At 40.1% G+C, this 24381-nt stretch overlaps 2 protein-coding genes across 8 annotated transcripts in view; one reads left to right on the forward strand and one right to left on the reverse strand.

The window, feature by feature from the left end:
• The window catches only part of BFSP1 (beaded filament structural protein 1), a 68242-nt gene extending 64980 nt beyond the window's left edge, over positions 1 to 3262 (reverse strand). For 2 of the 7 annotated variants that reach the window (XM_040447771.1, XM_040447765.1), the window contains exons 1-2: positions 2588 to 2867; positions 1688 to 1886 (exon numbers count right to left, since the gene is read on the reverse strand). The gene's annotated coding sequence lies outside the window, so the exon portion shown is untranslated. Of the gene's footprint in view, positions 1 to 1687; positions 1887 to 2587; positions 2868 to 2952; positions 3018 to 3105 lie in introns of those variants that run through there. The other 5 variants (XM_040447768.1, XM_040447770.1, XM_040447769.1 and 2 more) reach the window with 5 other exon arrangements.
• Positions 3263 to 3316: 54 nt separating this feature from the next.
• DSTN (destrin, actin depolymerizing factor) overlaps positions 3317 to 24381 on the forward strand; it is a 35322-nt gene continuing 14257 nt past the window's right edge. Inside the window, exon 1 of the mRNA XM_040447773.1 lies at positions 3317 to 3467. Coding sequence (XP_040303707.1) covers positions 3465 to 3467 — 3 coding nt within the window. The 5' untranslated portion in view covers positions 3317 to 3464. The remainder of the gene's footprint in view (positions 3468 to 24381) is intronic.

A 24381-nucleotide genomic window follows, 5' to 3' on the forward strand; every position in this document is an offset into this window, starting at 1 on the left:
TGTAACATACACGAAATGGTAATACTAGAAGAAAGGAACAGAAGAAATATTTGAAACTATTACTGAGAATTTAACCAAATTATTGTCAGATACCAAACCACAGACCCAGAAAACTCAAAGAACACCAAGAGGGATAAACGCAGAACAGAACAAAACACTACACCTAGGTCTATCATTTTCAAATTATAGAAAATCGAGGATTAAAAAAAAAATTCTAAAAGAAGAGGGAAAAAACATCTTACCTAGAGAAGAACAAAGATAAGAATTAGTGACTTTTCTTCAGAGGAGGGAACTACAGGAGACTATAGAATGGACAGTTGGGGGTGCCCAAGGGGAGAGAGAACAGGTGAATTTGTAGGGACGCAGGGTAGAAACTAGTTTTCCTATACTGTTTATGGACAGGGTTGTGTCCACTTGAAAATAAACAAAACTTTTTCCAGTCTATTAACATACATCTCTAAGCTCTTCGTCAATGTATACTTTATTCTTCCTGCCATATTATTGCTTTTAAATGAAAATGCTTATATGTATATGCTCAGATTAAGTATGAAAAATGTTTTCTAATTTTGCAATGGAATACATCCGTATTTCAGGAGGGGCTTTATGTCAAAATGTTTTCCTCTGTGGTATGAGGAAGAATAGAAAGACCCAGAAAATCTATGTGTAAAGGCAGAGGTTAAAGTTTAAGGGACTCTTAAAAATGGGGGCTCATCTCAGGTTATAATGAACCAACATAGAAGTTTGCCTGATGAATTGTAAAACATTTTTAGATATTGGTTCACATACTGAACAAACGTGTATTCAACACCTATTAGAGATCAGGGATGATGCCAATCCATATAAGGTACATCCTAAACAGTCCCTGTCCTCAAAGAACTCAGTCTAAACTGGTGGTGGTGGCAAATTTATATAAACAATGACAGATTGACATTAACAAACATTAGGGAAAAACCATAAGACCTCACTACTCAAAGTATGGGTTGAGGACCAGAAGCATCTGAATCACCTGGGGGCATCTGAGACCTCACCCCCTAAACCCCTGAATTTGCATTTTAACAAGATCCTCAGGTGATCTGGATGCTTATTAATGATTTGAGAAGTGATGAAATGTGGGATTAAAGAAGAAACCACTAATGATCCCTGGGGAAGTGGTCAGAGGTTTTTCAGGATGGAAGGGTAATAGAAACATTCCAGTTTGAGAAACTAACAGGTCAATAATTATGGCGGTTAGAGTTAAGGAAGGTTCTAGAATGAGAAGTTCAGTCTGGAAGGAAATTGGGCACTATGGAAGATATGGGAGGCAGGGCAGAAAAGGTAGGCTGAGAGGCCAGAGGCAGAAGGAAGGGCCAGAATGACCTGCTGAGGAAGTCTTGGAAAATTTTAAGCAGGAAAGCGACAAGATCAGATTCTTATGTTTGGATAGAACACTAGTGGCAGGGTGGAGGATGAGATGCAGAAGAGAAGCTAGAGGAGGCGGGCCTGTATCCTTAAATGAACACGATTCTATTTGGGCCTAGACTGGAAGTCTTTGAAGTTTTTTTTTTTGTTTTTTGTTTTTTTTAGAGTTCATTTATTTATTTTGAGAGAGAGAGAACACAAGCAGGGGAGGGGCAGAGAGAGAGAGAGAGAGAGAGAGAGAGAGAGAGAGAGAGAATCCCCAGCAGACTCTGCAAGAGTTCGAACTCACAAACCGTGAGATCATGATCTGCCCTGAAACCCAGAGCTTAGCTGACTCAGCCATCCAGCAGGAGTTCCTCTTTGAAGACTTTACAGGTGGAGGGGCCGCTGAGTCCCAGGCAGAGAAACAAAGGGTTCCAGCTGCAGTGTGATACAGGTGGGTTCATTCTTCTCAAAGCGTGGTGCCCAACCAGCCGCATTAGCATCACCTGGAAATTGTGAGAAATGCAAATTATTGCGTCTTCACTCGGATACAGTCTCAGAAACTCTGGGGACGGGAAACACAAATCTGACCTTAACAAGTTCTGTTTCAAGTTGAGGCCACTGCTCTGGCCTGCAGAAGTCTTATATCAGGTGGTAAAGGCTTAGAATTGTCCCAACTCTTCTGGAAAAGAAAAGAACAACAACAAAAAACAGGACGAGGTAATGAGAAATAAGTTTCTAAGTTGAGTGGGCAGAACAAAAGTCACACAACAGTCTAGACTTCATACAGTGACCAGAAAAGACAAAAAACAACAACAAAAAAGTCTTGTCCCAAAGCCTCACATTTGGAGAATTAAAATAATTTTGGTAGAGGCCGTGATGTTCTCCGTAGGCTAAATTAAGTAAAACTTAAAGTAATCATCCCACTTGTAAATTCTTTCTGCTCCCTTTACTCTCCACAAAAACACCCTCAGGAAAAACACTGGGATTCCTTCAGGCTGTCTCAAAACTGTGTTTGTGATGTAACCACCCATTAAAAAAAAAAAACCCAACCCCAAATTAAAAGCCCCCAAAACAGAGCGGCGGGGCTGGCGCCATAGTCCCAGTAAACTCTGCCGTTTCCCAGCCACACCCCTGCGGACCGCCGGGCCTCCTTCCCGGGGCAGTTCCCAAAGATAAACAAATCACTCCTTGTTTTTTTCCAGACCTGAAATTAGCGGTGACTCACAGAGCACTCTGAATGGCCACAGTCGCCTCGGGAAGAGGGAAGAATGTGCAGATTTTTCCCTCACGCGAGGGCCCGACGGTGCCGGGCTGGGCCAATCAGGGGAGGACGGCGGGAATCGCACCAAAGTAGGTAAAAAAATGCGGGACGCGTTTTCGGCGCTGCAGCCCGCTCCTCGGCTCCCCCGGGTCCTCCCTCTGGACTGCTGCTCGGGGAAAGCCGCCCACCGTCGTTCTCCTCACGCCCCAGTCAACCTCACTCTACCTCGCCCTCCCTCCTGCCTCGTCTCTCCTCCCTCCTCCTCCTTCCGCGTCCTCCCAGGCCCCGCCTCCAGCGGCGGCGCACACCTGGCCAGGTGGATACTTCCATGTTAGGGCAACAGCAGCGCAGTGGGCGGGGCGCCACGTGACCCTTCCCCCTCCCCACCCCCTCGCCGGCAGAGCTGGGGATAGGGCCCCCTGCCCCGTTTGATCCTTTGCCCTCCCCTCGCCCGCAGGTACCAGCCCGAGCCGGGCCTCCTCGTCGCTAGTAGATGAGGAAGGCCCCACCCCACGCAGCCGTGCTGGTGAGAGCAGGACCGCGTCCCCCAGCCTCCGGAAGGTGAGGCGGCATCCTCAGCCCGCCCTCTGGGCGGGGCGCTGCCTGGCTAGCCGGTTGCGCAGCAACGACGGGCCCCGCTTGGCGTGCGCAGCCTCGTTTGGGCCCGAGGCGCGCGCTCGCGCACCCACCCCCTGGTAGGCTCGCGCCTAGCGTAGGCTGCTTGCTGGGTTGCTCCTTCCTTCTGCGGCGAGGAGGACAGTACGCAGACTCGGCGCCGACCGGCTACCCTTCTAGCGTCTCTGCGACCGCTGCGGCGAAGATGGTGAGTGGGAGGGAGCCCGAGGCGTGGGCTGACGGGGCCGGGGCGCTGGGGCACCGCGGGGGTCGGGGCGGAGGGGCGACAGGCGCGCCCACGCCCGGGGAGGGACGCGGGGCCTTGCTGCAGTCCCCAGGCGGGGGAGGGTCTCCGGGCTTCGCCGCCCGCGGACCCGCCGGGACTCGCGCGCCTGGGGGCGCCTCGGGGCGGCTCCTGGCCGCTGCGTCGGTCGCTGCTGCTGCGAGGCCGCCGCCGGCAGCTTCGTCCCCGCGGTTCCTCCGGCCCCGGCCTGGGGACGACCTGCCAGGGTCGAGCAGCGCCACCCCCTCGCTGAAATCGACCGGGAGTCCGCCTTCCCGGGGTGGGGGGCGTCGGAATCCGGCCTGGGCCTTGTTGGCGCAGGTTTCCACAAAGCCGGGCACCGAGGTGGTCAGTGACTCGTGCGAGTTTCGGCCCCTGAGGTCTGTCCATCTCATTAAAGAAAATAAGGCCTTTATTGAACAACCCTAGAGGGCGGAATGATTATCACGAGTATGACCCTGGTATGATTAAGAACAGGGTGGCCTCGCAGCCGCTTTGTTCGTCGTATCTGGCAATCAGCTTCCAGCAGCACTCTTGTAGTGCTTGTCAAGCTTGGCAGTGGCTCTTTTAACCCTTCCCTACCTAGTCTCTCCATGCATGGTTAGAAATTTTCTTTTACCTGTGAACAGTTTGTCTCTGCCAGAACCTAGCGTGTGAGGAGTGATAGTGCTGGGATGCTAATAAAAGCGAATGAAAAAGGTTTTTAAAAGCCCATCAGATTATCCTGTCACTAAAAAGTGAACATGCCCCTTATATTCTAGGTGATGGACAGACACTTGGCTTAATTTACGTATTTCCCTCTATAAACTGTCTCTAGTTTGCAGTACAACAGTATTCTTAATTGGACGATCGAGTAGAACATTTTGTCATTTTCTTTAGTCTGCACTGGCTGTTACCATTTTTGGTCAATGATTTGCAGGCAAAGGCTTACCAGACTTTGCTAGAAATATTACACTGTTACTGCATCTGTCTGCCTGGGAGCAGTTGGTACCAGTTTACTGCATACAGAATGTTTTTTGCTGAATAACAATTTTGCTGAATAACTTAATTTTTACTTAAGGTAGTGCAAGGAAGAAAAAGATTAGTAGTTTCTTGATGAGTAAGGAGATGTAGGAATTTGATATTGTTCAGTTTTCAGTTCTTCTTTGGTTTAAATCTGTAAGCTTAGAGAGGAGAAGCACCTTAAGACTTTTTTAAACCTCTATAAGATTATACATGTATATACTACTTTATACTAAAAGACTTTAAGGGTTTTGAATTATAAAATTAAGACCATCCACTCTGATAAAAGTGCTTTGAAGTGGGTTGGAGCCTGCTTTAAGTTATGATTTGACATTCTTTTTTGAGTTTCATTAATACAAATTTTATTTTCTATTTGAAAACAGGACCAAGTGTTTTAGCTTTAAGTTTTAGTTCAAGCCATCCATATTTCTATGCATTAAAATATTTTGTTTACTGGTTCTTGGGGAGGAGGAGGAATAAAAATTAATCAAGATGAGTGGATTCCAGATACATTTCAAACTTGTTGGCCTTAGGGAGATCAAGACGACCTTACAAGCTCTTGTTGTTTGGATGCTTGCAAATAGGGTTCAGAAAATATAGACTGACCTTTTGTAAAGATTACTCTTGTATTTAGCCTTATAAGCACAGAGCATATTGTGAAGATTGGAAGTTCTTGTATTATCCCAGATTTTAGCACTTTGCCTCTATATTTGAAACTGAGGTTCCAAGTTTCTAAGGTTTTTTGGTTTGTTAAGATTAAATTTTAGCTGTTGATGGGTTTGTTCTGCATTAACAAAATCACTTCCTGGTACTCAAGCCTTCTGGAAGCACTTGGGAATAAAAGCAATTTGAAACCAACTCAAAAGATCACCTTGGGCACTTTAAGATGAGATTTCATGTTTTCAGAATCTCACTTTACAGTGCCAAAAAAAAAAAAAAAAAGCCTATCCTCCACAGGAACCACACAAAACTTTGATGTGTGTACTTGGTGTGCCACCTTCCTCTTGGAAAGCTTATTTACTAGTCTACCGTCAAGTTCCTAGGGTTATCTGCTTAGTAGTTCTATCTGTTGGGTGTGGATCAAGATCTTACATGTTGACTTGCCTAGTGCCTCTTGTAACCAATGGTGTATGACATTTATGGCATAGCTGTATAGCTTTCTGGGAAGTAGGAGTGTAATCTTGCCCCTGAAACAATAAAAGTCTACATGATAATCTAACCTTGCCCTAGTCAGAGCTCTGCTATAACAAGCTGAGCTAATTGGCTCAGAATACGTTACAAATGTATCCTGCCACTTGATGATTAGGAAAAACACTTTTACTTACAGCAGTGTAATGAAATAGGTTGGGCATGTGTTCGTGTGCCTATTTGACATGAAAAGACAGACTGTAAAGGGTTTACTTGTGACCTTCTTTGACTCCACATCAAGGTTTAACATAATTTACAAATTAATTTTGAAACATTTTAAGCAGAAAGTACACATAATAACCGGTCTCTTTGTACAAAAAAGAAAAGATTAACTTTTTGCCACATTGCAGGTTTCTATGTTACCATTACAGTTAAATATCTTCTTCCTCAACCCATTCTCTTCCTTCCCCAGAGATAACCACTCCTGTGTCAAAGACATAATGTGCTGGCCAATTAAGGAGATGATTTTTTCAGGCTATTGCAATTAGGAGACCATTAATTAATGAGGAATGCCTCAAAAAAAAAAAAAAAAAAGGACAAGGACCTGGGACAGGTAAAACAGAGTCTTGAGGAACCATGAGGACAGGTCTTAATCTCAGCAAGCAATGGCAGGATCTTTATGTTACCAGCTTCCCCAAACACAAAATGATGGGGGTGGATTTCTTAACCTGCTCTGCTTTCCAGGAGCACAGGGCTCAGGTAAAGTTTAACATAGTCAGCTGAAATTAATATATTTCTTTCTCCTTGGTATTTCCATACTTTTAGCTATACATATGTGCATCTGTAGTAATATATATCATTTTGATGTATTTTTAACTTTCATGTAAGTGCTATGGTTTAGGTATCCTTTCGCAACTTAAAAAGAAATTAAACTTGGTGAGTTTTCGGGGAGGGGTTTGATTTTTGGTTTTAGCTGTAGCTGTGGTTCTTTATATTAACTGTTGAATAGTTTCCGTTTTTATGACTGTATATGTTTATTCATTGCCCTATTGATGAACATTTCCTCAAGTTTCCATTCTTTTATCTCTTTTTGTCTACTTAAACAGTTTTGCAGTAGACGGTTTCCATGTTTTATGTTACTTCTGTAGCCCCAGTGAGTGTGTTCTCAGTATAGATCTAGAAGTGGAAGTCCTGGATTAGAGGGTATGTGTATGCCTTTTTTGTTCTACTACAGGTGGTTCTAGTTTGCATCCCATTAGCTACATTTGTCTGTTTTCTCCATTTCTTTTCACCACTTGGTGTTATGAGACTTAAAACCTTTGCCAGTCTGATGGGTGTGAAATGACTTCTTATTCTTTTAGCCTGCATTTCTGTGATTAGTAGTAAAATATCTTTATGTTTGTCGCAGCCAGTGTTTTTACATGCATGCCCTTCTGGTGAACCTGACGTTATGTAAATACTCATCACATCTTCATCTAGGCTTATTTGTGGAGCCTAGCATTAAATCTAGCATTAAAAGAAAATACACAAGGGTCCCCTAGGTGGCTCAGTCAGGCATCTGACTCTTGATTTCGGCTCAGGTCATGATCTCATCGTTTGTGGGTTTGAGCCCTGTGTTGGGCTCTGTGCTGACAGCACAGAGCCTGCTTGGGATTCTCTCTGTCCCTTGCTCTCTGCCCCTCTCCCGCTTGCATACTCTCTCAAAAATAAACGTTTAAGGAAAAAAAATCTACAAGAACATGATTGTCAATGTCAGAACTGCATATTGAAGACTAATATCCTTCTATGGCACCTACGTTTCTTTGCATGCCTCTGTAGCTGCTAAGTAACAGAATAAAGACCCTTAGTTCTAGTCACCTGCCATTGTCAGGCCCTGGTAGTGGTAGAATGCAAAGTGATTCAGGGTAGAGTTCCATCTTTGCCAGCGGCCCTGGTGATTAACATCCTCTGCTTTATACTTATCTCTTTCTTTTTCTTGGGTAATTCATCCAGCCAAAATGTTAAAACCAAACAAGCACTAGGGATATATGGGAAAACTCTGTGCTTGCCACTCAATGTTGCTGTGCACTCAAAATGTCCCTAAAAATAGTCTATTAAGGAAGCAAAACAAAACAAATAATTGACTGTATTTCACCAATGGAATTGGTTTAAATCAAGAGGTGTTTAACTTCCTATCCAGGAAGACTCCAAACATTATCATTTTTATGTTAATGTAACTTTAGTTTCTTTTAGTAATAACTAAGATCTTTGAGATGAACACAGGTGAAATTAGAAAAAGCTCTCGAAATTGAAAAAACTGGATTTAACACGTATGTGTCGCTTTTTTCTACACAGCAAGGCTCTGGCCTCTGAGTAGTTAGGCCTAGTCTGTTTTTTGTTGTACTGCTTGGGATTTGCATATCTAAACCAGAGAGACTAATAAATAGAAGATTGTCATTTAAGTATTTTGAGCTTCCTTCTCTTGTAGCATAATATTCTCTCTACATTGTCCGTGAAAGATGTACTCAAAGATTTACATCTAACGCTTCAGAAATATTTTAATCACAGTTTTTCTTCCCCGCCTCCTTGATGTTGGAAGTGAGTTTTCACTTAGAATTGTGCTGGTGTTAATTTTTCATGAAAGTTTACATTGGGAGAAGTATAGCAAAATAAACATCAGATTGGTTCATCTCACTAATACTTTGACAGACTTGTTACTTATTTCATCTTGGAGTCTTCTGTACAAGGATCCCTCATAGAGTTGGGTAGTTTTTAGTCTAGAGTGATTTGTAACTCTAAAAGTCTTCTAGTAGCTGATACTGTAATGCTTACGTATTGTTAACCCTATTCTGTGATTTGCTTTGGAATGTTAAAGTTGAATCAGTTTTTGTGTAGATCTTTAAAAGGTGATTGATTTAAGTAAAAATGTGATTCAGAGCACCTGGGTGGCTCGGTCACTTAAGCATCCGACTTCGGCTCAGGTCATGATCTCACAGTTCATGGGTTCAAGTCCCGTGTTGGCTCTGTGCTCACTGCTCAGATCTTGGAGCCTGCTTCAGCTTCTGTGTCTCCCTCTCTCTCTGTCCCTTCCCCACTTATGCTCTGTCTCTCTCTCAAAAATGAAGAAATATTAAAACAATTTTTTTAAACACGTTTAAAGTTCAGGTTAAAATTTTTTTTTTAATGTTTATTTTTGAGAGAGAGTAGGTGAGCGCAAGCAGGGGAGGGGCAGAGAGAGAGGGAGGGAGACAGAATGTGAAGCAGGCTCCAGGCTCTGAGCTGTCAGCACAGAGCCTGATGGGGGGCTTGAACTCACCATGAGATCATGACCTGAACCAGTCAGTCGCTCAACTGACTGAGCCACCCAGGCGCCCCTAAAATTCAGGTTTTAATATGTAGTTGGAATATGAAAAAGCAGAGGAAAAGCTGAGATGAGGGAGGTGTGTCAAAGAACTCTTGTTCTGTTGCAACAGGGCATAGGATGAGCACTTCAAAGACAAACTTCAGTGCATACTATAGCAGGAACCCCATATTTGAAATTAATTTGTGTGTGTTTTTGGATTACATCAAAGGAAGACTATTTATTTACTCTTTTCAACATTTTTGTTGAAAAATGCATATTGGCATGCTTTCAGAAAACTGCCAACCTGTAAATTTAATTAGCGTTTATTTTTAAATGGTTTCATGTGCATTTTTGACGGTGGTGGAATTTTCATATAGTGCTAGAGCTAAAACTAAAGTGCAGGCAAATACAGGTAAGATTCCTTCAGTTTGTTAGGAAGCAATCTGTTAAGTCAGTTTTTGAAGCTCTGGAACTCTGAGGAATCCTCAAATCATTGAAAACTTGTTTTAAGAATGTTGTAAGTAATCTTTAGACCAGGGTTTTTGAATAGAAATAAAATGCAAGTTAATGTATACTTTTAAATATTCTACTAGCCCTATTAAAAACATACAAAAAAGAATGAAATTTATTTAACCCAATGTCATATCAACATTTAATATAAGAAATGAGACATTTCACATTATTTTTTCATACAAATTATTTGAAATCCAGTATATATTTTACACATATAGCACATTTTAATTCAAATACTCAGTTTTCACTGGAAGCATTTGATCTATATTTAGATATAAATTTTACAGTTGAAAAAGTAGGTTCACATACCTAAGTTGTTCAATGCATGCTTATAAGTTTTCTAGTATAATGGTGTTGGTAATCAGTTTAAAATTTTAGTTAATTAAAATAAAATATCATTTAAACATGCAGCTCCTCAGTCATACCAGTCACGTTTAACAGACTCATTAAACCACATGTGGGTAGTGGCTAACTTAATGGACAAACCTCAGACTTTTGGATTAGCCTATTTAATTTGTAAAGGGAAGTTAATGGGTATCAATACTATGTTACTTTGCATTTCTGTACATGTCTAAGAAGCAGGGCTAAGATAGCATGTGAATTTCTTTTATGGCACTTAAGATGTTTTGTAGAACTAGACTGTTGATCTCCTTAAGAAAAGTTTTTTCAGTATCAAGATGCCTTTCTCATAGTAGGCCCACAACAGATGGTCCTGAATGAACATGAGTTAGTGAGAGGGCATTTGTAATTATGACAGGGACAGGTTCCCCTGGATATGGATTCTTTTTTATACTTTCTATTCCCACATACTTTTTTTTAAATTCAATGGAAACTAAGGTTTTCTTTATTTAAAAAATTTTTTAAGTTTATTTTTGAGAGAGAGAGACACACACACACACAGCATGAGCGGGGTAGGGACAGAGAGAAAAGGAGACACAGAATCTGAAGCAGGCACCAGGCTCTGAGCTGTCAGCACAGACCCCGACATGGGGCTCGAACTGCCAAACCGTGAAATCATGACCTGAGCCGAAGTCAGAGGCTTAACTGAGCCACCCAGGTACCCCTGGAAATTAAGTTTTAAGTACTAAACTAATTGAATAGTACCTCCCCTTTGTATACTGCATTACAATTTGAGTCTTACAGTGAAAATCCTTTGAGATAAGGCAAGTATTATTAGAGTAGTGCCTTTAAAATAATCCTTGCATACAGAAATTCCTCAATAAATGCCAGCTCCCTTTCTTCCCTTGAAAATGAAACAGTAATGGTATTTGATGCTCATTGAGGCATCCTGAACCATAGAAAAGCACTTGAAAGCCTAACAAATGAAAGAACAAGAAATAATGTGTTAGAAAATTTATAAGTATTTAATATGTGACAGGCATTGTGTTATACTTTCTCTCAGTTTTTATAGTAACCCAGTGAGGTAGGTATTGTTATCATTTCTGTTAAACTATACTGAGAAGCGGTTAAGAGCATGGGCTTGGAGTGGGGCTACCTAGGGTTTTTGAATCTTGGCTCTGCCACCTACTATCTGTGACCTTAGGTAAGTTACTGATTATGCTATGCCTCAATTTCATTATTTCTCCAAATGGGAGTACCTACCATCACAGCATTTGGGTGATGCATATAAGTAATTTAAAAGCAGTTCCTGGTATATAGTAAAGTGCTTATCAGTGTTGGATGAAATGACATTAAACAACGTTAGATCCTCATTATTACTTAAAAATATTTTTTTTAATGTTTTATTTATTTTTGAGAGAGAGAGAGAGAGCGAGTGAGCATGAGCAGGGAGGGGCAGAGAGAGGGAGACAGAATCCACGAAGCAGGCTCCAGGCTCTGAGCTGTCAGCATAGAGTCTGACACAGGGCTCGAACCTGTGAACCATGAGATCATGACATGAACCGAAGTCGGACGCTCAACTGACTGAGCCACCCAGGCACCCCTAGATCCTAATTAGATTAAGTCTTTTTTTCTTTATATTCTGATTATACCATCACATGCTTCAGCAATTGTAGATACAATGAAAAGGGTGGAAGGGAATGCATTAGAACATGTTTCCAATTGTTTTATAAGTTTTAAAACTAATTTTGTTTAGATTATATATGATCAACTTATTTTTATGGTCTACCTTTAAATTTTATTTTTCAGGGAACTTGACTTTAGAAATTGAAGTATATTTAAACATACAATTTATGTTAGTTTCACATGTATAATAACATAATGATGTGACAGTTATCTGCATTAGGAAATATTCACTGTAAGTGATTATTGTCTGTCCTACAAAGCTATTGACTGTATTCCCTATGCTGTACTTTACATCTCTGTGACTAATTTTTTTTTAAATTTTATAACTGGAAGTTTGTGCCTCTTAATCACCTTCCCTTATTTCACCCATCTCCATCCTCCTTCCCTCTGGCAGCCACCAGTTTGTTTTCTGTATATGAGTCTGTGTCTGTTTTTGTTTGCTTTGTTTTTTAGATTCCACCTATGAGTGAAATCATATGGTATTTGTCTTTCCCTGACTTGTTTCACTTAGCATAATACCCTGTAGGACCATCTGTGTTGTTGTCAATGGCAGGATTTCATATTTTTGTACAGTGGAGTAATATTCTGTGTGTGTATATATACATCATTTTATCCATTTATCAATGGATACTTAAGTTGTTGCCATATGTTGGCTGTTGTAAATAATGTTGAAGTAAATGTAGAGGTGCATGCATCTTTTAATGAAGTTAGTGTTTTTGTTTTCTTTTGGTCAATACCCAGAAATGGAATTACTGGGCTGTATGTTTAACTTTTTGAGGAACCTCCATAGTGTTTTCCATAGTGGCTGCACCAATTTGCATTCCCACCAAAAGTGCCTGAGAGTTCTCTTTTCTCCACATCCTTGCCAACACTTGTTATTCCAGGTCTTTTTGATACTAGTCATTCTTACTGATGTGAGGCAGTGTCTCAGGTGATTTAATTCTTAATGTAAAAATATCTTGTCTTCCACTCTTAGTATTTTCCCCAAAGAAATTAATGTATAATCAAACAGTTCTTCACCCTCAAGATTTAGAATAGCAACCATTTATTCAATAAATAATTAAGAACTTGTTATGGACTAAAAACTGATCCAGGTACTAGGGATATAGTACTAAAAAAGTCCTCTATTTGTAGAAGTTACCTTCTAATGGGGCAAAGGACGGGGAGAGAAAAACAAAATGGCAAGATCATGTCAGAGAATTGTTAAGTGGTACGAAGGAAATAGTGTCATCAATAGGCAGTGCTAGAAGAGTTGGCTGCTTTTAGCCAGATTGTTAGGGAAGGCCTCTTAGGAGGTGACATTTCAGCTAAGACTTGCATGGCAAAAAATAACCATGTGAAGAGCAGTTCAGGCCGAAGGAACTCTATAAGTAGAAAGGCCTTGAGAAGAGAACGAACTTGACATGCCAAGGACAAAAAAAAGGTTTGTGTAGCTGGAATTCAGTAAAAGGGGGACAGAAAAGTAGGAAATGGATTGTTGGCGAGAGCTGGAACAGGAAGAGCTTACAGACCAACGTCAGGAATTTGAATTTAATTTTCATTGCGCGAGGAAGCTAGTGCGTGTGTGGTGGTGGGAGGTGTTAAGGTGTTAAGTAGTGGCATAAGATAGACTTTACTCCTGTGGAGATGTGCAAGTGGGACAAAGACTAATTAACAGACTGTTGCTGTTCATCCAGTTGATGGTGGTGGCTTGGATTGGAATTGTTAGGAGTGGGCAAATGAGCAGTGCTTAGATTAGATACATATTTTGGAGGTAGAGCTGACAGGACCGACTGATAATTTGGGTGTGTGGCTTAAGAGAAAGACATCAAGGATAACTTACTCTTAAGACCAGAGCTGTTAGGTAGTTGGTGGTGTCATTGTGCTGGGGACTAGAAAAGAAGCTAAAATAAGATCGTTTGGCAAAGAGTGAGGTTCTTAGAACTTTGAGGAATAACAAATTGATCCAGAGGTATTTTCCATTTTTAGAGTACCTAATTTCATATGTGGTTATTATAATAATGTATGTACATTGTAAAACATTAAAACTTTACTTGTAATGGCAATTCCAACCAAAGTATTAACATTTGGTGCATTTTCTTCCGGATCATTTTTTTTTTTTTTTAATTTTTTTTTTTTTTTTTTGTCAACGTTTTTATTTATTTTTGGGACAGAGAGAGACAGAGCATGAACGGGGGAGGGGCAGAGAGAGAGGGAGACACAGAATCGGAAGCAGGCTCCAGGCTCTGAGCCATCAGCCCAGAGCCCAAAGCGGGGCTCGAACTCACGGACCGCGAGATCGTGACCTGGCTGAAGTCGGACGCTTAACCGACTGCGCCACCCAGGCGCCCCTTCTTCCGGATCATTTTTAAACGTATCCTCATTATTTCAGTAAATAATTGTTTGGTACCTTTTAGGAACCAGGTACTGTAGTGGGCTTTGGAGATTCAGCAGTATACAAGACTAAGTCCCTGTCCCTATGAAGTATACATTCTAATGAGGGAGATAGGTAAGGAATAAGTAAACACATGAATAAGATAATTGTAGATTGTAATAAGTACTATAATGGAAGTAGGGGAGAAAGTGAATATCCAGAGATCGTCAATGTAGATTTTTCTCACACAGTGGAGTTCATCTGTAACAGTTTTATATCCTTTATTTCTCATATCCCAGTGTGACAAGGGTGCCGAGTAATTCAGTGCGGGGGGAAATATTGTCTTCAACAAGTGGTGCTGGCACAACTGGATATCCACATGTAAAAGAATGAATTTGGATTCCTGCTTCACACTATATACAGAATTTAACTCAAAGTGGCTTCTAGACGTAAATGTAAGAGCTAAAGCTGTGTAACTCCCAAAAGAAAATGTAGGCATAGATTTTTATGAGTTTGGGTTAGACAGGGTTTTTTTGTTTGTTTTTTTTGGAAGAGGGGTTTGGGCAATGTTCTTGGCATTTATAAACAAGAGCACAAGTGACCAGAGAAAAATAGAACAATTGGACTTTATTAGAATGCAATGCTTTTTTTTTTTTTTTTTGAGAGACCGTGCGAGGGGGGCAGAGAGAGAGGGGTGAGAAGGAGAATCCTAAGCAGGCTCTGCACTGTCAGTGCAGATCCCAATGTCGGGCTTGAATTCCTGAACTGTGAGATCATGACCTGAGCGGAAACCAAGAGTTGGACGCCTAACCGACTGAGCCACTAGAATTAAAGACTCTTGCATCAGAGGACACCATCAAGAAAGCAAAAAGGCAACCCAGGGAATGGGAGAAAATATTTGCAAATCCTGTCTGACAAGGAGCTTGTATCTAGAATATATCAAAGAGTACAGAGCGCCTGGGTGGTTCCTGATTTTGGCTCAGGTCATGATCTCCCAGGTTCGTGAGTTTCAGCCCCGCATTAGGCTCCTTGTACTGACAGTGTGGAGCCTATTTGGGATTCTCTCTCTCTCTCTGTCTCTCTCTGTCTCTCTGTCTCTCTGTCTCTCTCTGTCTCTGTCTCTATCTTTCTGCCCCTACTGTGCACACTCTCTCAAAATAAATAAATAGATAAATTAAAAAAAATAGAATATATCAAGGAGTATCTCAACTCAGTAGTAAAAAGGCAATCCAGTCATATAGACAAAGGCTTTGAATAGACATTTCCTTAAGGAAGATATACAGATAGTCAATAAGCACACGAAAAAATGCTCAAAATCATTAGCCATTAGGGAAATGCAAATCAAAACCACAACGAGGCACTACTACGTACCCACTAAGATGGCTATAATAGAAAAGACAAGAGTAATAAATGTTGGCAAGGCTGTGGAAAAGTAGGAACCCTCATATGTTGCTGGTGGGAATGAATGTAAAGTAGTGCAGCCACTTTGGAAAATGTTTTGCCAGTTCTTTAAAAGGTTAAGCTTGGAAGTTGCCATTGACCCCAGCACTTTCACCCCTAGTTATATACCACGTGAACTGAAAAGACATGTCTACATAAAAATTTGTACATGAATGTACATAGTAGTAGTATTCATAGTAGCCTCAAAGTGGAAACAACCCGAAGTTCCATCAGCTGATGATTGGAAAGATAAAATGTAGTATATCCATACAATCAAATATTATTTGGCAAGATAAAGACATGAAGTACCAATTCATGCTGCAACATGGATGAACCTTGAAAACATGCTGAGTAAAAGAAACCACTCAAAAAAGACTACGTTATAGAGTTCCATTTATATACAATATCCAGGATAGATAGATCTTAAGAGACAGGAAGCAAATTAGTGGTAGGACAGGTCTGAGGTGTGTGAGACTGGGAAAGAGGAGTGATTGCTCACTACAGAGCAATTTTTTGTGTGTTCAAAATGTTCTAAAATTAGATTGTGATGGATGTACAACTTTGAATATACTAAAACCCACTGAACTTATGCTTTTAAATGGGTGAAATTTTATGGCATATTAAATATATCTTTAAAAACTTTGAATTTTAAAAAAATGACTACTTTATTTTTTTGAGAGGGAATCTTTTTTTCTTTTTAATGTTTGCTTTTTGAAAGAGAACGAATGGGGGAGAGAGTGAGAGAGAGAGGAACAGAAGATCTGAAGGGGGCTCTGTGCTGATAGCAGAGAACCCAATGCTTGAGATCATGACCTGAGCTGAAGTCAGACGCTTAACCGACTGAGCCACCCAGGAGCCCCTGCATTATTCTTTAAAATAGAGTTCTAGTTATGCAATCACTGAATCAAAAAGTTTGTGTATGTGTATATATATATGTCCAATTTAAAAAATAAGCTCTTAGGAAACTTGGAAGATACAGAAAGCTAGAAGATAAAAATCACTTACATTCCCACTCTTGGAGATAAAATTCCCTTCCTTTTCTCTATACTGTCTTACACAGTTGAGAAACACTATACATAAAACTATATTCATTTTCTTTTTTCACTTAAAGCAAATAATGTTTCCCCCATGTTTTTAAATAAACGTGATTTTGATGGTTGCATTAGAAACTGTCCTGTGGATATATTATACTTTGCAATTCTCCTGTTTCTGTTTGAACTATCTGGTTTTTAGTATGCAGATTATTCCCCCAGAATAAACTTCTTGAAGTGAAATTACCAGGTTAAAGTGTCAAAGGGTTTGGATTATTTTAAGGCTCTTAAATTAAATGGCCTAATTGCTTTCTGAAAGCTAAGAGTGAGTTAAACAGTTACTTAATGGTGGAAGATGACTCTGGAAAAGTAGGTTGGTTCTGATAATAAAGGGCCTTCTATGCTCTGTTAATGAATATGGACTTTACCTTGTAGGTGCTTTGGAATTGGTGAATATTTTTAATCTTGAGAGTGATATGAGATGTTAAGAGTAGAGAAGAAGGAACAGATTTGAAATACACATTTAAGGAGGGGCTGGTAGGGCTTAGAAATGGAGTGCGACCATGGGAAAAAAGGTTAACCAACAACATCAAATCTGTTTCCTCTCTCAGGTTCATTGACATACTAGCTAATTATCCAGAGAGAAGCCAAATTGTTAAACCAAAGAGAAATCTTTTGCCTTTAGCTTATTATGTGTTCAACATGATCTTTCTCAAATGGGAGTGGAATATTTTTTATATTGTTACTTGAAGTAAAGACTAGAAGTAATGTATAATTTCTTCCATTCAGGATAATTTATGTTAAGGAAAAGTCACCGTGTTTAGTGTAAGTTTTTCAGTTTTTGCAAATGTGTACACTTGTGTAACTACCATGACAGCATAGTTACTTCACTCCAAAAAATTTTCTTCTGTTAATCTTTCTTCCCACCAACCACCACTGATTTGTTTTTTGTCCCTATAATTTCACCTTTGCAAGAATGTCCTATGAATGGAATTACCGAAGCAGATACTTTGAGTTAGGCCTCATTTCACTTAGCATAAAGCATTTGTGCATCAGCAGTTTCTCCTTTTTACTGTGTGTAGTATTCTGTTCCCCAGTTGAGGAATAGAGTCCTTTTTTGTTTCCTGTCTTAGTGAAGAGTAAGGCAGATGAGATCTTTTTCTTTTCCTAACATTGATAAATGGCTTGAAACAGTCATTCTCTCCACCTTGGTAAAGCTACTACTGATAGATACACACCTTATTATTAAATAGTGCCCTTAGTTTTTCAATTGTGGAATCAAACACCTATTTAACAAGGGTGTAGATTGCACAACTTTTGAAATGTGTCAGTGTGCTTTATGGGATATTGATTTCTTAAAGGTTATGTTCTTTGCGTATTGGTCGTTTTACACATTAATGTCTCTTCAGCGTTTATTCAGAAATTAAACAGTACTTATATATCAGTTTTAAAAAATGATAATTTGTGACTTTTAAAACAATACTAAGGAGAGAACTTGTATTGGTTAAGTAAACATTTATTAGGCAGCTTCACAATTCTGGGTAGATGGGAGATTGTGTGTATATGTTGGACAGGGAATTGATAAAGATACTAAGAGTTAAGGTGATATCTCATTGTGGTCTTAATTTGCATTTCTGTGATAATTACTAATGTTGAGCACTTGCTCATCTGGTGGTCATCCAGGTCTTTGGAAAAATGTCTATTCAGATCCTCTGCCCATTTTTAAATTGTATTGTTGGCCTTTTTTGCCATTGAGTTGTATAAGTTATTTATATGTTTTGACTATTAACCCCTTATCAGATATATGGTTTGCCAAAATTTTCTCCCATTTGGTAGGTTGCCTTTTAATTTTGTTGATGGTTTCCTTTGCTGTGCAGAAGCATTTTAGTTTGATGTAGTCCCACTTGTTTATTTTTGCTTTTGTTGCCTTGCCTTTTGGTGTTAAACGAAAAAATCACAGAGACCTATGTGAAGGAGCCTATCTCCTGTTTTTTAATTCTAGTGTTACTGCTTCAGGTCTTAACATTCAGGTCTTTAATCCATTTTGAGTTAATTTCTGTGTATGGTATAAGACAGTGGTCCAGTTTCATTCTTTTGTATGTGGCTGTCCCGTTTAACAACACCATTTATTGAAGACACTGTCCTTTTTCCAGTGTATGTTTTTGGCTTCATTGTTGTAAATGAATTGACCATATATGTGTTGAATGGCTATTATCAAAGAGACAAGAAATAACAAGTGTTGATGAGGATGTGGAGGAAAGGGAACCCTGGTGCACTGTTAGTGGGAATGTAAATTGATACAGCTATTATGGGAAACAATATGGAGATTCCTCAAAAAATTAAAAATAGAACTACCAGCAACTCCACTTCTGGGTATTTGTCCAAAGGGAACAAAAACATTTGAAGAGATAAATGCACCCCCATGTTTATTGCGGCATTATTTACCGTAGCCGAGGCATGGAAGCAACCTAAATGTCCACGGATTGATGAGTGGATAAGAAAATGTGGCACGCGTGTGCGCGCACACACACACACACACACAGGAATTCTTCAATATTATTTAACCATAGAAAAAAATATTGTCATTTGTGACAACATGGGTGGAACTTATGTGCAGTGAAATAAGTCACAGGGAAAAAGACAGATACTGGATGATCTCACTTATATGTGGAATTTAAACAATACAAAACACCCCCCACCCTTAACTCCTAGATACAGAAAACAGATTGGTGGTTGTTAAAGATGGTCAAATGGTTGAAGGTGGTCAAAAGGTACACACTTCCCAGTTATCAAATAAATAAGTCATGGGGATGTAATGTACAGCATAGTGTCTTTAGTTAATAATGCTGTATTACATATTTGAGAGTTGCCAGAAGAGTAAATCTTGAAAGTTCTTATAAGACAAGAATTGTAACTGTGTGGTGATTTAACTAGACTTTTCGTGGTGATCATTTCACAGTGTACACAAGTATTGAATCATGCTGTGCACTTGAAATTAATGTTATATGCCAATTTATAGCTCAAAAGAACTCTTTCAATATTATCATGAAGACCTTCATGTTTTTATGATGTGGTAGGTAATGAGTTGTCACTTATAAGTCAAATAGTGTAAAATTTTTTTCTCTTTACAAGTTTCTTTATCAGTTATGAGGATTTATGCAAACAGTATTTCACAGGACTAAAGTTCTGTATCTTTAGGAAAAAGACCATAATAGCAGATCTCATCGAGACCAAACATTCCAATAGAGATCAATAAAAATTACTTAGAGGTTGTTTTTTTTTTTGCTTTATTTTTTCCTGAAAATACTAAAGTTTTGAGATGGATGATTTTCCTTGGTATAAATTGAAGAATTGTACTATAAAGGATGGAAAAAAATACCCTGAAGGCGATGGTACATTTTGTAAAAATTTTATGGGATAATCATTTTTCAAAACCTGTGAAAGTAGATGATAGTTCTGATTTGAAGTAGGGTTGAAAAAAAAGATCCTGAGTTAAGGAGCACTAAGTGAGAATCACACAAACAATAGACAGTTAATCACAGTAGTAGGTAGTACTGTGATAGAAATAATTGTATTTCGTGTCAGTACATAGAAGGATCATGTGATTTAGATTAGAGGTGGTGATTGAAGGACCAAGTAAGAGTTGCCTTTCCAGAGGATGTGATGCCTGAGCTGAGCCCTGAAGGATTTAACCAGATGAAGAGAAGGATGATGAAGCATTTCAAGAGAACATGGTGTATTCAAGAGAATCGCAAAGAATTGTACATGGCTGGAATTAAGGGGAATGTGTCAGGAACAAGTGGGAAAAGAGGCTGCAGCAGTAGGCCATAAAGAGCTTGATATGGCATGGATTTTATCCTGAAGAAAGTTGGAAACTCTAAAAAGAAAACAGTAAAAGCGTAAGACTGTCTGCCAGTGTGTTTACTGTCCCTGGCTTGCCCTCCTACCTCCCATTTTTTGTCTAGTCCTTTAGTGAGAAGTGGGGAGTTTTATTTTCTCTACCATGCTTATAAAACTTATTGTTCCCACTCTTCCTACCCTCCCCTTCTGACTTTCTGCTTCCCCGTTGTGGCGGGAAATCAGTTGACAAATCTGGTTAGCATTGTCTATACAATTGCGCACAGTGCGAATGACATGGATTACTTTATGCAGCTAGGCATTGTATCTAATCCACTTTCACTGTTGAGATGACTTCTGTAAGGTTTTGTTTTCTGTTTTCTTTTGATGGTGTGGGTAGTGTTTCATAGAGTTTAGGATATTGATTGAATTTTTTCCCTACTGAGTAAGGTATAAACATAAAATTTGTTTTAGTGGAACTCTTTAAAATAAAAGTAACATATAGCTAGTAGAATTGCTGTTCAGTCTGCGTAGGCTGTCTCAAGGACACTGTGCCTTGCTATGAGGTGAATGAAGGACTTCCGTAATTGGAAATTGTTTTCAGGAATGAATGAGTGTATTGAGGCAGAGAGTTAACTTGGATTTCTTTCTGGATTGCTGATAGTTTACGTAGTTACTTTGTGCAAATTACGGAATGGTGTTCCCACTGGTGATGTGGCCTCAGGAGACTGGTAGATGGCACTCCTTCAAACAATTGAAGCCCTGCAGGCACATCCCTTGGCTAGTGGACCATGAACTTGAATTTAGCTCTTGTCTTGCACCCTTAAGCAAGGCACAATCTTTATTTAAAACTGTACTTAACAGCTCCAGATATTTTGAACTTAAGTGATTGAGGATTTGCTATGTGCTTGCTTGGCTGATGTATACTAGGGTAGGGACAAATTTTAGAACAGCCTTTTACCTTGCCCCATAGGCCCCAGTTTTCATCACTGTAGATTTTTTTGACTTAGGCATGTAAGTGGTAGTTCTGCCTAGCAGCATAGTAAGAGGTAGTGTAACTGAATCGTGACTGTTTGAGAGGGCTGTTAAGCTTTGCCCTTGCGTGTCTTTGCTCTGCAACCATTCAGTAGTTATGGGACGGAAGAGGAAACATACGTCAAATGTCAGTATGGTTTAGTTTGTAGTTCTGGTTATCAGGGAACAGATGGAAATGACTGTTTCAAATACAAGTTTTAAGCTGTCTGGATTTCTTCTCTCTCTTTTTTTTTTTTTAATGTTTTACTTACTTTTGACAGAGAGACAGAGTATGAGCGGGGGAGGGGCAGAGAGAGAGGGAAACACAGAATCCGAAGCAGGTTCCAGGCTCCAATCTGTCAGCACAGAGCCTGACACGAGGCTCGAACCCACAGATCGCGAGATCATGACCTGAGCCAAAGTCGGATGCTCAACCGACTGAGCCACCCAGGCGCCCCTGTCTGGATTCTTCTATCCATAGCCTTCCACTCCCCAAAGGCTTCATTAAAAATTAGCCACATTGGTAGCTAAAAGGAGTTGAAGCTCTGACCAGGTTTTCTGGTTAAGAATAACATGACTCCTCAGTTACTGAATGGTACCATTGACAGGAACTGTATTTAGGTGATTTACTTGTATTGTGTGTTCAGTCCTGTTGAGGTAGGATGATCATGACTCATATTTTGCAGATGATGAAAGTGAGGTTTAGAGAAGCTAACTAACTTGCTCATGTTACAGAATTTGAGTAAGAGATCCAGTATGCTTTCTCCTCTGTTTAAAAAGTCTTCTAAGATTAAATCGTCCAAATTCTGTTTATGAGAAAGAAAACATAGTAAAGTAAAAAATTACATATCTCACTTTATTTAAAACATGTATTCCCAATTAATTATAAAATTCATATGGAATGGTAATGTGTAATATTACATAAAATGAAGTTACCCTTTTTTTATTTTAGAGAAAGAGTGCATGTGAGCTGGGGAAGGGGCAGAGGGAGAGGGAGAATTGCCCCTATCCTTATTGGTACTAGAGGACTTTGTAGGGGCCCCTGGGTGGCTCATTCAGTTGAGCGTTCAGCTCTTGATTTCAGCTCAGGTCATGATCCTGTGGTGCTTGGGATCGAGCCCCACATCAGGCTCCACGCTGATGGCATGGAACCTGCTTGGGATTCTTCGTCTCCCTCTCTTATCTCTGCCCTTTCCCTGCTCATATTTTCTCTCTCTCTCTCTCTCTCTCTCTCTCTCTCTCTCTCTCAAAAATAAAAACCATTAAAACCATTTGTAATCTGGATTCATTATTTCAAAATTCTGGTGCTTTAATTTCAACTTTTTTTTTTAATTTCAACTTTATTTTGAGAGAGAGAGCGTGAGTGGGGTGCAGGACAGAGAGAGAGAGAAAGAGAGAGAGACAATGAATGAATGAATGAATGAACGAATCCCAAGCAGGCTCCTTGCTGTCAGTGCAGCACCCAATATGGGGCTCGATCTTGTGAATTGTGAGATAATGACCTGAGCTGAAATTAAGAGTTGGATGCTCAACCTGCTGAGCCACCTAGGCGCCCCTCAGGTTATCTTCTTTTGGCCTCAAGATGTTAATAAACTATAGTTACTTAAGATTATTTCATATTTTCCCCTCCTGCTAATGTTTATCTCAGCTTTTCAGTGCACTCTTCACTCCCCGAATCAAGGGTAAAAGAGCTCCCAGCTTGTTGAGAGGAGTCCTGGGTGCTAAGACCAACACTCCCTGTTGCCCTGTCTGACCTCATGGTTTTAGTTATACTTTATAAAATCATTATCAAGAATCAAGGGGCCATTTGTTTAATCTTCCATATCGGTGCAATTTCAGGGGTATACTGGATATAACAGATCCAAGCATATTTTTTTTTTTTAATTTTTTTTTCAACGTTTTTTATTTATTTTTGGGACAGAGAGAGACAGAGCATGAACGGGGGAGGGGCAGAGAGAGAGGGAGACACAGAATCGGAAACAGGCTCCAGGCTCTGAGCCGTCAGCCCAGAGCCCGACGCGGGGCTCGAACTCACGGACCGCGAGATCGTGACCTGGCTGAAGTCGGACGCTCAACCAACTGCGCCACCCAGGCGCCCCTCCAAGCATATTTATTTATTACAGTTGGATAGTATATAGTTCCGTAGTATTAAAAGTATACACTTTACCTGGTGGGCTTTTTATTACTTTCATGGGCAGAATTTAGTACTACAACACTACTAGCTGTAGAAGACCATACTTTTTTAACATCAAAGCCTCTGAAGCCGCCATCTGGAAAGATGTGAGAAAGTAAGCATTTGATGAAACGCTAATCACCGAACTATACTTTATTCTGACTCCTTCCTTTCTACTTTTCCTCTCTCAGCCAGTTGTTGTCAAGTGCAATTGTTTGCACCTTCACAGTACCGGCACCCAGTCGCCTCCTTGTACTGCTCCCACTACACTGCTGAAGGCCTTGGGCATCTCTTGCCTTGCTTACCGAATGAGCCTTTTGGCTGGTCCTCTTTTCTCTTTAAAAATATCCAGTGTCTCCAAACTCAGCCTACTATTCGTGGCCTCTTCCACTTGAAGCCAGTCCACATCTGCATTTTCTCCTCCTGTATCCTCCTCTCTTATTGTTTGTGCCAGGTTTGCTTTGTCAGGAACTGTCTTCCTTCTTTCAAACTTATTTTGGAGTGCTTTAAGTCAGCTTACATGTGGAATCCTCCCTGACTCCCTGCATCCCTCTGACCCCTCATTTAATCTCTGCTTTCTTTATCAAGGAATAATGTAAGTTTTACCAAGTATTGAAGCTTTATATATGCTGTCTTTATCTTCTTCAGTGGTCAAATAAGCTTTCTTGGGGGTCTTGGGAAATCTTTGATTTCCTCAGAGGAATGTAGCAGTGAACGAAAGCAGACACAGTCTAAGGGAACTTACAGCCTATTTGGGGAGACAGTCATTATTTAATAATCTTAGAGAACATTGAAGGTACTTACCCAAAAAATACAAAAATACTAATTCAGAGGAATATATGCACTCTTGTGTTCATAGCAGCATTATTTACAATAGCCCAGATATGGAAGCAGCCTAAGTGTACATTGATAAATGAATGGATAAAGGTGTGGTGTGTACACACACACACACACACACACACACACACACACACACACACACAGGAATATTCAGCCATAAA

This window comes from Herpailurus yagouaroundi, unplaced genomic scaffold (assembly GCF_014898765.1).
Source record: "Herpailurus yagouaroundi ecotype Mexico unplaced genomic scaffold, PumYag 196, whole genome shotgun sequence".
Taxonomy (NCBI): domain Eukaryota; kingdom Metazoa; phylum Chordata; class Mammalia; order Carnivora; family Felidae; genus Herpailurus; species Herpailurus yagouaroundi.